This window comes from Schistocerca cancellata, chromosome 7 (genome assembly GCF_023864275.1).
Source record: "Schistocerca cancellata isolate TAMUIC-IGC-003103 chromosome 7, iqSchCanc2.1, whole genome shotgun sequence".
NCBI lineage: Eukaryota > Metazoa > Arthropoda > Insecta > Orthoptera > Acrididae > Schistocerca > Schistocerca cancellata.
This window is the reverse complement of record NC_064632.1, coordinates 597,380,593-597,393,543: the sequence shown is the minus strand read 5'-3', so window position 1 is coordinate 597,393,543 and position 12,951 is coordinate 597,380,593. Positions and strand designations below refer to the sequence as shown.

General features: G+C 40.0%; 1 protein-coding gene across 2 annotated transcripts in view; it reads right to left on the bottom strand.

Moving 5' to 3' along the window:
• LOC126092114 (titin-like) overlaps positions 1 to 12,951 on the bottom strand; it is a 511,816-nt gene that overhangs the window by 71,395 nt on the left and 427,470 nt on the right. Inside the window, exons 20-21 of one of the 2 annotated variants that reach the window (XM_049907552.1) lie at positions 11,947 to 12,258; positions 2,337 to 2,575 (exon numbers count right to left, since the gene is read on the bottom strand). In XM_049907552.1, coding sequence (XP_049763509.1) covers positions 2,337 to 2,575; positions 11,947 to 12,258 — 551 coding nt within the window. The remainder of the gene's footprint in view (positions 1 to 2,336; positions 2,576 to 11,946; positions 12,259 to 12,951) is intronic. The other variant, XM_049907553.1, reaches the window with a different exon arrangement.

Here is a 12,951-nt window from a genome sequence, read left to right as displayed (position 1 = left end):
TAGAGCTGGGTTGTGAGTGTCAAAATGTACGTATAAAACTACTTGCTAGAACCTCCAAGTGATTTGCTGCAGCAAAGTGATAGCGATTCCCCCCTCTAAGGTCACTTCACAGCCCACAATGTAATAAAAGTAGAAAAACGTGATGACACAGTTACTCATTGTACTGTCGGACTGTTGATTATGAAAGAATTGTAATCTCTTCCAGTATGGAAACCTTTATACTGTATTACATTTTGACAAATATGTATCAGTTGTGTGCTGTAGATATGTCTATTTCTTGTTTTTTAATGTGTAGATATTCAAAAATTGTGGTAAACATATGTAATCAATATAGGAATACTAACTTGTAGATAATATTCAATCAGCTCAAATGCATCGTTTGCTAATACAGGGCGTGGTCCAGAGAACAGAGTTCCAGAGCACAAAGAAACACATCAGAGGAAAGGAAATGCAATAGCAACCTGACTGTAGCAGATGTTGAGAGCGAGCATCTTCCTACAAGTTGGAGCAACTGCCCATACCGCCGACTGGACCTCGAATCACGTTTACACAATCCTCACGCCTGACAGAGTTGTCGGCAGAGGTCAGCCTGGTAGCGGCCCCAGCTGGCCACCCAGGTCACCTGATGTGTCAGGCAGCGGTTACTTTGTGTGGGGGGGGGGGGGGGGCTCAGGTCTAAGGTGAATCGCCACAACCCCCACAGTCTTCAAGAACTCCAGCAGAACATTTGGGATGAGACTGCAGCAATTCCAGCAGTGCAGCTTCCATCCGCCTTCAGAAACTTGCTTCCCAGGGCCCAAAAGTGCCAAGAGATGAATGGTTGTCATTTTCAACACCTGCTATAGTCGGGTTAGCACTGTATTTCCTTTCTCCTGCAGTGTTTCCTTGTAACCTGGAACTTTGTTCTCCAGGCCGCTTTTATTTGCCCCACCTAGTACTACCTTAACAAATTATTAATTTCTGCAAACAGGATGCTTTATATTGAAATGCATACTGGTGAAACGAGAAACAAAGACCATTAAACACCTAGAAAATTATGATACTCTCTTAAACGTCTGTCCTGTAGACCAGACCTTTCCAAACTACTCCACATGGTGACATCGTTCTCATTCACACAGTATCACGGGAAACCTTTTCACTAACATTAATAGAAGATATTCTGTTTTAGTAAGTGATATTTTAAAGAAATATTTCATTTCTAAGTACAGCTTAATTATACATTAAACAGCTTTTCATTGATATAAAATTTTTCTATACTTTTACAAATTTATTGACTTGCGTGAGCTTGACGAGAATTACGAATCTCTTTTATATTATCACGGTAGTGGGGAAAATTCACATGAATAACTTTCCCAGACTTCCACATTTAATTGTTTTTATATTTCTCATGACAAAAAATATACTTTCACACGAACGTACTGTATAAAAGAGCAGCAAAATGACCAATGATCCTTTACTTAGGTGAGGGTAATCTTGCTGAAGGGAAATCCAGAAGTTGTATAAATCAGGTTCCTGGAATTCAAATTTTAAAGTGCGGTTGTTCTTCAAATCTGTCAACTCCTTCTTTTTCCAATAAGTTAAAGTTCTAAAGTACTGGGGTACGTGAAAGGATTTTTTTTTTCAGCCAACCATACCTCGACTTTATCTTGTAAGGCTGCAATTTTGTCTGTGGTGGCCTTGTGGAGTAGCATATTATTTCAAATAAATCAGAAATGGAAGCTAGGTTTGTGCTACGAAGCTCGCCTTTTAATGGATCCACAAACTCCGTTTTGTTTTCTTCCTCAAATAAATGAAGTGTTGCACCCTTAATTTAGTAGACACGAGTAAGTATTCTCCCTCTGGAGTCACAGAGGACTTCTGTTTGAAGAAGGGGGTAATAATATTGTGTTCCTAGCTCGTCACGTATCTGAACGAAAAGTCTTGACTTGAGATCCCCGTTCTTAATGTAATTTACAATTTAAAACTTTTGCCCCGATCTGATTTCAGATACTTTACAATGATCGTGACACCGTTGATGCTGCTACCCGGCATACAGCTTGTAAAGCTGTTATTATAAATTTCACATACGCTGATCTCAACCTACAGACTAATTTCAGAAGTGTATTACAGGGTCAAGATCAATATGCTATAGATTTCCAGCCATAAATTTTGTATTATCAGCGGCACAATTTATTTCACTATTTGTACCTAGAGCGACAGGTATAATTCATAGACGAAAGAAGGAAACATGTGTTAAAATAGTTTTGAGCAATTTAATAAAGATGTTTTGGCAAAATATCTTAAAGACAAACGTGCTCTTGGGTGAATTATACGGCAATGGTACACATTCTTCTTACCTCAAAGTGGTATTTCCTTCCTGGTGAGAGACCAGAAACAGTATAACAATAGAGATCGGGCCAAGCACCACAACGTTTCGGTTCCGTTGTAAGTTTCCTGTTACGGCCACTGTCTTCTATACTGTACGTGATAGTGAAGTATTCAATATCCCCGTACGTGTTGAGTGGTGGAGACCACCTCAAGCCAACCATTCTGCGACCCCTCTTGTACACACTGAGTGACTGCACTCGTTCAGGAGCTGGAAGAGGAGAATAAAATAAAAAAAGAACGCGAATGTGTGAAAATAATATAATCCTGCTAAATGTTTCGAATCTAACAAGTTTCTTTCTATTTCTGAGCACTCTACACCACGATCACTACAAGTTACGGCCATACACCCCAATTGTAAGGGCTCTGTCGTGTCACAGTACAGACAACCTGTACATATACATTGCAGATTTCTAGACTGTAGTAAATTATCAGACATAGGGGCCACATCTACAGCTACGTGACTACTCTGCAATTCACAGCTAAGTTTCTGGCAGAGGGTTCATCGAACCAACTTGAGGCTATCTCTGTACAGATCCACTCTCGAACAGCACACCCGAAAGTGAACACATAAATATTTCTGTAAGAGCTCTGATTTCTATTATTTTATTGCCATGATCGTTTCTCCCTAAGTAGGTTGGCGTCAGTAAAATATTATTGCATTCAGAGGAGAAATTTGGTTATTTAAATGTCGTGATATGTCCTCGTCCCAACGAAAATCACCTTTGTGATAAATCATTGGCACCCAACTCTCATATCATATGCATGACACTCTTTCGCATTTTTCTCGAGAGCTGTCCTGATTTGGACTTTTTCGATGTCCTCTGTCGATCCTATTTGGTAAGAATCGCATTCTGCACAGCAGTATTGTAGCATATGCCGGACGTATGTAGTGTGGACAATATATTTAGTAGACGTATTGCATCTTGTAACTATTCTGCCAATAAAATGCACTCTTGCCCACAGCTTTATCTATGTAATCGATCCCATTTAAGTTGATTATGATTGTAGTTCCTCGGGATTTAGTTGAATTGACATTTATAATATTTGTGTGATCTATCATGTACAGAAATTTAACGGGTTGATTTCAGTATTCATGTGAATGACCTCTCACTTTTAACATATTCTCCCTTATCATTAGGAAGAACAGAGGGGCTATCATATTTTCTAGGGAAACGCTAGATATTTCGTTTGTTTCCATTGATTACTACGAAGTGTGACCTTTCTGACAGGAAATCTGAAATCAGGAACTGAGTCACATAAGAGAGACCATACTCCATGGGCATGTAATTTGATTAGTGGTCTCTTGTGAGGAATGGTGTCAAAAACATTCTGGAAATGTAGAAATATGGAATCAGTTTGAGATCCCTTGTCGATAGCACTCATTACTTCGTGTGAATAAAGTGCTAGCTGTGTTTCATAAGAATGACATTTTATGAATCCGTGCTGACAATGTGTCGATAGACCGGTGTCTCTGAGGTAATTCATAATGTTCAAAAACAGCACATTTTTCAAACTTCTACTTGCAGATCGACGTCAGCGATATGGATTTGTAATTCGGCGAATTACCCCTACCTCCTTTCTTGAATATCAGTGCAAACTGTGCAACTTTCCAGTCTTTAGGTACGGATCTTCCGTCTAGCGAGTTACTGTATATTATCGCCATGTATGGAGTTATTTTATCAGCATAATCTGAATGGAACCTAGTAGGTATGCAATCCGAACGGAATGGTTTTAATTCATTCCTTCTTCTAACAAAAAGTTTCGGAAAGATAATTCAAAAATATTTCCACAAAAAGTTTTTAGAAAGAGAGGGATAGTAAGTGAGAGAAAAGGTAGTGTAAGAAATTAAAGCTCAACGCCTTAGCTTGTTTCATGTTACATAAATCAGAAACATCCATTGTGCACACTCTGTGTGCTGAGATCTGGTATGTACGAACCTTGTCCATTAGCACCAGCCGCTCGTATGTGATGTGTAATTGTGACTTGGAAGTCGAAACAATATACAAGTATTATTACCCGCCGGCCGCGGTGGTCTCGCGGTTCTAGGCGCGCAGTCCGGAACCGTGCGACTGCTACGGTCGCAGGTTCGAATCCTGCCTCGGGAATGGATGTGTGTGATGTCCTTAGGTTAGTTAGGTTTAAGTAGTTCTAACAAGGGAACATCCCCATCGCACCCCCCTCAGATTTAGTTATAAGTTGGCACAGTGGATAGGCCTTGAAAAACTGAACACAGATCGATCGAGAAAACAGGAAGAAGTTGTGTGGAACTATGAAAAAATAAGCAAAATATACAAACTGGGTCGTCCATGCGTAAGATAGGCAATATTAAGAGCACTGTAAGGCGAGGAGCTCCGTGGTCCCGTGGTTAGCGTGAACAGCTGCGGAACGAGAGGTCCGTGGTTGACATTCCCTCAACCGAAAATTTTAACTTTTTATTTTCAGTTTATGTGACAAACTCTTATGTTTTCATCACTTTTTTTGGAGTGATTATTATATCCACAAGAAAACATAAATCGGGCAAGGTAGAAGAAACTTTTCACCCATTCACCAAGTGTACTACTTAGGTGGGTCGACAACATATTCCTGTCATGTGATGCACATGACGTCACCAGTGTCGTATACAAAATATCAGACGTGTTTTCCTGTGGAGGAATCGGTTGACCTATGACCTTGCGATCAAATGTTTTCGGTTCCCATTGGAGGGGCACGTCCTTTCGTCAACTAATCACACGGTTTTGCGGTGCTGTCGCAAAACACAGACACTAAACTTATTACAGTGAACAGAGACGTCAATGAACGAACGGACAGATCATAACTTTGCGAAAATAAAGAAAGCAAAATTTTCAGTCAAGGGAAGATTTGAACCAAGGACCTCTCGTTCCACAGCTGTTCACGCTAACCACGGGACCACGGCGCTCCTCACCTCACATTACCCTTAATATTACCTATGTTACGCATGGACGACCCAGTTTGTATATTTTGCTTATTTTTTCATAGTTCCACACAACTTCTTCCTGTTTTCTCGATTGATCTGTGTTCAGTTTTTCAACGCCTATCCATTGTGCCAACTTATAACTAAATCGGAGGGGGTGCGATGGGGATGTTCCCTTGTTAGAACTACTTAAACCTAACTAACCTAAGTTCTAGGGAACTTATGACCACAGCAGTTGAGTCCCATAGTGCTCAGAGCCATTTGAACTATTATTACCCACTACATCGACATCATGTATATCATACTCTGCAAGCCACCTAATGGTGTGTGACGGAGGGTACTTTTAAGTTTTAGCTTATTTATTCCAAAAAGTGACCTGCCGGCACTGATTCCGAAGATCAGCATTTTTTCCCATATCTGATAAATTAGTTAAGAAAACAAAAAGAATTATTTTCGGAGACATTTGAAGAGACTGAAATTATTAACGGGTAAAGAATACGCGCAGTAAAAAGCACCGCAGTGACAACACTGGATGTCTGTTCGCCCTCTGAACTTTTAACGCAGTGGACGCTGCAGCCGCAGTTGACGCTGGCCGGTGGTCAGTTGTTTGAGCGACTCTCGAAGGGAATTTCAATCAGAATCTCTAGTTTCTTCCCCAACGAAGCCAGCTGGGCCAAGCGTAATTACATTTCATATAATCATTAATTTGCCTATTGGCAGGTACACGAGAGAGATAATTCAATTCCGAACCTTATTAATCCAACTGGAGATAAAGTGATCCACTAAAAACGTAGGCTTCGCAGATAAACATCGTTGCAGCTTGTTGTGTAGCGCTGTGCACTGTGACTTTTTGTACGATTCGCACGCATTTTAAAGCATCTTTTTTACCTTTCACCCAAAGTGAAAAGTGACGACAAGGCAGGCTGCGTCTACTTGTGTCGAGGTTTCCTGCCAACTGTGCGGATGCCAGAGTGCCCAAAAATACGATAGCTGACTCGTCATCTTGAACGAGAAAGCGAGAAATTCGTAGGCAAAATTTCACCACCGTACTAGGGCAAGGAGAAGGAGGTCGGGTATAGAGTCCTGCAGGACCGAGTAAGCGAGCACAAAATACGAGATGGGGCGAGCACACCCTAACTGGATAGGCTGCCCGCACTAGTTCTAGTGACCGAGCATAGAAGCCGTGATCGAATAAGTAGCACGCAACTTCAAACACATTACATGTGTCATTATCCGTGTGAGACTGCAGCCAGTACGGGCTTCTCATTTTTGGTGTCTCTCTCTCTCTCTCTCTCTCTCTCTCTCTCTCTGCAATCATGCAGTGCGAGGAAACCAGTGCAGTAAGACGTAAGATTGAAATCAATGTTTACACGTTGAACAGACGGGAAGGTCTAAAAAGCCAACTACGGAGCATATTTTTGGTGGTTGTAGACGAAAACAGTGCGTCTACTGGGTACGTATCGTGCATAAACTGCTCCCCATTATTGTGTTTCCAATCGCGAACCACTCTTTTAAAGAAACACAGTTGCAAGAAACCTCACAAAGATACAGCTCCTTCAGGAAAACCGGCAGTAATAAAAAACAGTATTACAGCAAAGTGTGTTGCAATGTGTGCTAAAGATATGAGACCTTTTAATGCTGTTTGCGGTGAAGGTTTCAGAGAACTAGGCCAAGAATTAATACATCTAGGTGCGCATTATGGAAAAGTTAACGTGGCAGATGTCATGCCACATCCCTCTACTATAAGAAGACATGTCAAAGAACAAGCTGATGCAATACGAAACAGTATAATGCCTTCTGTTATAGCGGAAGTTATTAATAAAATATGTGCTGCGACAGTTGACATGTGGACTGATTCGCATAATCAGGTGCACTATTTGACGCTTACATTTCATTACATTAACACAGATTGGTCTCTTGTGATCAATGTTTTATTTACAACAAAATTCCCGGACGTTAGGAAGACGGGACTAAATATTATAAAAGAGAGTGCTCTATGAATTTAGCTGTGTAACGTACCCGTTCTTGGAAACGTTACTTTTGTATTAAAAGAGAGAGAGAGAGAGAGAGAGAGAGAGAGAGAGAGAGAGAGGGGGGGGGGGGGGGACGTTGGATTTGTACAGTAAAGTACAGTGCAGCGGGCCGTAGCGAGGCGAGGTGAGACGTCAGCGGTGACCGGTCATGCTCGGTTATCCGCGTGTCCGGAATCCGGACTTCAGACATGGGGCGAGTACGTGACCGAGCCGAGTCGTATGGGACCGGACACGAGCTGCTCGGTCCCCCCGTCAACAGGCGAGCCGTGACCGGTCAACCATGGAGCGTTGCAGCACTCTAGTCGGGTACACTGGCTTGTCGTGTCCAGCAGTATCCAGCAGCATCCAGCACTATCCAGGTCTGCGGGGCAGCGTTGCGAATCTGAAGTGAGCGGGGATGTGAAGGCAGGCGCCCTCGCTGTCAGGATCCCAGTCGGCCAGCTGTGACCATCACATCCGAGGATCGCCGTGTTGTGTACCAGACGCATCTTAACCTCTTCACATCTGCACCTGACGTCCAACTTTGTGTGTGTCGCCCTACACCATTGGACAGAGACTAGCAGCGGACCGACTAGACAATTAGGCTACCATTAACACCACATCTGCGTTTGAAATGATTCCACGACAGGAACCATGGACTGCAGATGAATGGCGTCACATGGGGTTCTGAAATACCACAGATGACCACAGTAGACGAATGAGGTAACGACGCGCAGAAAGCGACCATCCTTCCAGTGTGTTGGAGATGCACACTGACCGTACTCCTGGCGTTAAGGTGCAGCAACCATCAGGTGTGACTTATCGTCTTGGCTCGTAGCGACCGAGGCACAACAATACGTCACAAACAACCTGTGCCCTCACATGTTACCTCTCGTGTGAGTGCGACGTTGTTCCATTTTTCTAGAGGGCAGTGTTCGTCCGCATGTGGCACATTTCTCTGTAAACTTTCTGCATGATGTCAAGGTACTCCCATTGCCAGCAAGATTCCTAGACGAGTCCCCCATAAAACGTATGTGGGACAAGCTCAGTCTTCGACTCCATCCCAGTCCCAGCGTGCAGTATGTCAAGGAGCGTCTAGCATGGGAATGGGCCAGATTACCACACTAGAGGACAGAATGGCTTTGTAACACCTTTCCTAACTGAATCAGTCCCAGCATCCAAGCTAGAGGTGAGGCAACGTCATACTCGTAAATTGGCTCATACTGCCAGGTTACATGCAAATCTGATTAGTATTGTAATGTAAAAAAAAATCACATACACTGGCAAGCTGTGAAGGTCCAGTTCGTTTTCTCCACTTTTTTTGGTAATAGCATATATTTCTTCAGAGCTTTATCATTTTTATCAAGATTTTTCCCATGAGAAATATACAGGTGCGTAAGCAGTGCTAAAATGCAATCGATTTGGATAACTAATGAAATTACAATATTATGTAGGAGGAAACAGGAGCTGTGTTATAATATGATGGATAGTCAAGGCCCTATAACAAACTCTTCCTACAGACAATTCTGTGAGATGCTGAACAAAGGTATCAGACGTTAGACCAAGTGAATAAAAAGCTCTCAGAGAAAAATTAAAGGCAATTGATCAACTGTAGTTCTTCAGCTGTATCAGAAATGACGAAGAAAGACATCAGACGTTAGACCAAGGGAATAAAAAGCTCCCAGAGAAAAATTAAAGCTATGTGATCAATTGTAATAGAGGTATGAGGGTAGAATGTGTGCTCAGTGTATTAAACTTCTGTTTTGTGAGAATGAAACTGTTAACGATTTTCTAGACTTTTGTAAAATCTTTAATAACAGACGGCATGTTAAACTAAAAATTTTATGCTACAGGTAAGTATGTAGACTTACTGTACCTGGTAGTCCAAGACCACTATATCACATGCAACCAAAGAAGAAATAGAATCAGTTGTTACAACATTAAAGACTAAGAGTCTTCAAGGGTATAACGAAATTTCAAGTAAGACTATGAAGATCAATGTATCATACATTGCTTCTGTAAACGCAGAAACCTGTCCAATGGGTCTTTCAGATGTCGTCAGTTTCCTGACATATTGAAATATTCCTTACTGAAACCACTTTATAAAAAGGGTGAAAGAGATAACGTGCATACAGTAACATATGTTATTGTGAAAGACGTGGAATATAATGCAAATGATGTAGCCAATAGGGTAGCCAATAACAACAGAATGTGCATTCAGCAAAGAGATTAATGGTTGACTATAATAAATTGCAAAGTGTACAGTTTATGACACGGAACTCTCGAAGTAGCAAACTTTACCGAACAGTTCGTAAACTCAAGTATTTTAAATCCTTAAAACTGAGAAAAGCTGGAAGAATATCTTTCGAGTACCGCATACAAGAACTCACGCAGAAGCTGAACGATGGAAATTTCACCATGAGATTGACCTCCACTGTCTCCAACAGTTAGTTTCACTCTGTTTTCAAAGAATTGGGTGATAAGACATATTGGCAATATCAGTTCGCAAACGTCGTGTAGGTCGTCCTTTAGGTGTTTCGGAATTCTAAATCTGCAGTTCCTGTACACAAATTCCTATCATGAGATATCTTATTGGCAATATAGACTCATTCAAAAGAAAGTGGAACTTCATTCAGTGAACACTAAAATGATATAGACTTGGATAACGCATCCTGAACTGTACAGATATTTGAGCTCTATTTAGCAGGTTCTGTTCTCAACAATCATCTTGTAGCGCTGAAAGCAATTGAGAGATAAACCCCAAATATTCAAATCGAAGTTGAGACATTTCCTATTGGGATATTCCTTCTACCGTGTACAGGAATTCCTCACAGCAATTGATAACGTTTTTCTGACATGTGTTGTATATTCTTACAATATTTTTTACATGCTGCAAAGCTCAAGAATTCTTAATTTAATGAACTGTAGGAGAAGTACGTAAGAAAATTTATAGAGGAAAATATGTAATTAACAGACCATTTGAAAGAAGAGAGAGTGAAGATAATCTGTCAGAAGGCTTGCAGAAAAAAGCGAGAAAAATTGAAGTGCTTATAATGAAAGAGAATAGTTATAACTTTGAGTTACTGGCCTATTCCATGTACTACAGAGAAAAGAGATCTGGGTCAGTTTTGTATAATTCCGTGGGTAAATTAGCGATTTCAGCAAAGTTAAGTGGAATAATCATATGTACATTCTGTCATGATAAGATTAAATTTTATGCTGTACATTAGTCAATAATATTCATAGCAATAAATTGCTACTGCCACCGAGTGTCTGTGAGTAAAGGTACCTACAGAGGTACGCCAGAAATAAGTAAGTGAAACTCTCAAAGAAAATTATAGCCTGTAAAACTTTAGTAATTAGTATTATAGCATTGTGTTAAAAACTTGTTCCAACGTTAGGTCTCAACTGACTGACATTGAGGAGCAACGGGATTAAAATCCACATCTGGCCATCCAGATATAGGTTCGCCTTGGTTTACAAAAATCAATAACGGAAATGCTGCTTTGACGAATACATTGGATTTCCTTCAGCCATCCAGTTTGAGCTTCATCCTTTATCTTCATGTCATTGATAGGAAATTGAAAGTAAATTTGACTTCATCCTGACAGAAATCACTTTAAAATTTCCCCTTTTTTACTTTTAATTGCTTATTTTGAAGATTATATACTATGTATTTTATGCCTCTGAGATACACGAAAAACTGAAAACATACTCGTTACTTCAGTGGAGTACGTTGCGTATCGTTCTGACAACACTTTTCAAGGGAATAAGAAGAATCAGAGGAATTGAACAACTAAAAGCAATTAAACTCCCTTTTACACTCTCCTACATTTCCCTCAGGGAACAGAATAGTAAGTGACAAGTTGAGGAACACGTCTGTATCCATGTATGTATCTGTATTCAATAACAGTGCTAACCATTTAATCCTTCAAATCTTTCCAGAGATTGTTTCTATCATTAACAACACAATCATGCCTTGTGCTATATTTTAATAAAAGTGAAGTGTTTGTAATGAGAAAGAAGGAACTCATTAGGTAAATGTAATGGAAGGAGGAATGAAGGTAAAACTATATAAAGCATATTTGTAATCTTCATTCCGTATAAGAAATGTCTAAGCGCCAATTACTCTCGCCATAATAGTCAGTGACTCTAAGTCAGACAAACTCATATACTGAAAATAGGCACTCAGATGCAGCAAACCAGATCTGACAGAATCAATGACTCCAGTTAGATAAAACTTTTTTAACTGAGTTACGTAAAACCAGAAATTTAAAAGATAAGCACACTTTGTCATAGTATCCACTTGTTTATGATACACTTTCCATCCCATCAATACAATCAGTTCCCTGGAGAATACACCATACACGAACGTCTCAGATAGTAGCCTAATTTTTCACTGATCAAAATGTAATTTATGATTTTCGCCATAACAATTAATTTTTATAGCTCTTACCACAGAAGCTTAAGTTATGAAACCATTGGATCATGTGATTTTACACTATAACTCTTTGTAATTAAGAGTAGCTACAGAATGATTACTGACAAGCATGTATTACGCTATAATGGCAAGTAAATTGCATTTTCATGATACCTCATGTTACTTACAACCACTTAAAGCAAATGTACACTTACCTGTGCTACTGGTACAGAATGGAATGTTCAGTTGATGTGAGTCACTGGTTCCACCTGAGGCGACAACTGTAATGTAAGCATCATAGCAGTTGCTGGGTGTGAGGTTTGTGAAGTTAACATTCAGAATGTTTTCGGCAACTGTTCCCTGTTGAATAATCTCATCTGTGTTATTCTCAACCAGTGAATAATAGTAGCCATAAATGTAGCCATTAAGACCAGTGCAGTCTTCAGGAGGCATCCAACTTAGGGAAACACTTGTATTGGACACAGCAAGTATTGGATTTTCAGCAGCAGAGGGTGCCACGTGTGGTGCTGAAACAGATGAAGATTAAAAGTATCCATCCAGTAGCAGTAAATGCCTTTAAATTACTACTGAATTACACAATGGTACATTTAACTTAAAATGAAGCGCTGCTTAAGCACAACTCGTTTCAACGGAATTCATTTTGAACGAAATGTATCTGAGGCAAATTTTAACAGATGGAAAACATTTCTACGCCTGAAATCTGAAATAAGTTGGAGGAATAAATTTCAAGACACAAACTGTAGTGGAAGCAACGTTCAGTGTTAATATTGTTTAATAGGATTCACAAAACTAATTATTTTTACTGGCGAAAAATTTTTCAGTACGTTCTGACTATCCAGTCATGTATTTACATAATCTTTTGCGATGGTGAGTGGAAAACTGATTAGGAAAGAATTGACAGGAAAGAAAATAGGTGGGCTTCTTAATGGAACAGTCAGGAAAAGTTACTGTCTTAAGTCTACACATGTGTCTGCTATTTTAACACACAAATTTACATCCTGCAGAATACATCCAGTTACTTGTAACAAATATTTAAAATATTTTCCACTTCTTTCAAGCACAGCCATGCAAATCTTTCAGTACCTCTACCAAAACAATGTAAACGAAAGGATTAAGTCTGTAAACCACTATAGCCAAATTGCTGCTTGCGTCTTGCTGACATAAATAATAAAGCTTTTGTTCTGAACAGTAATGAACAT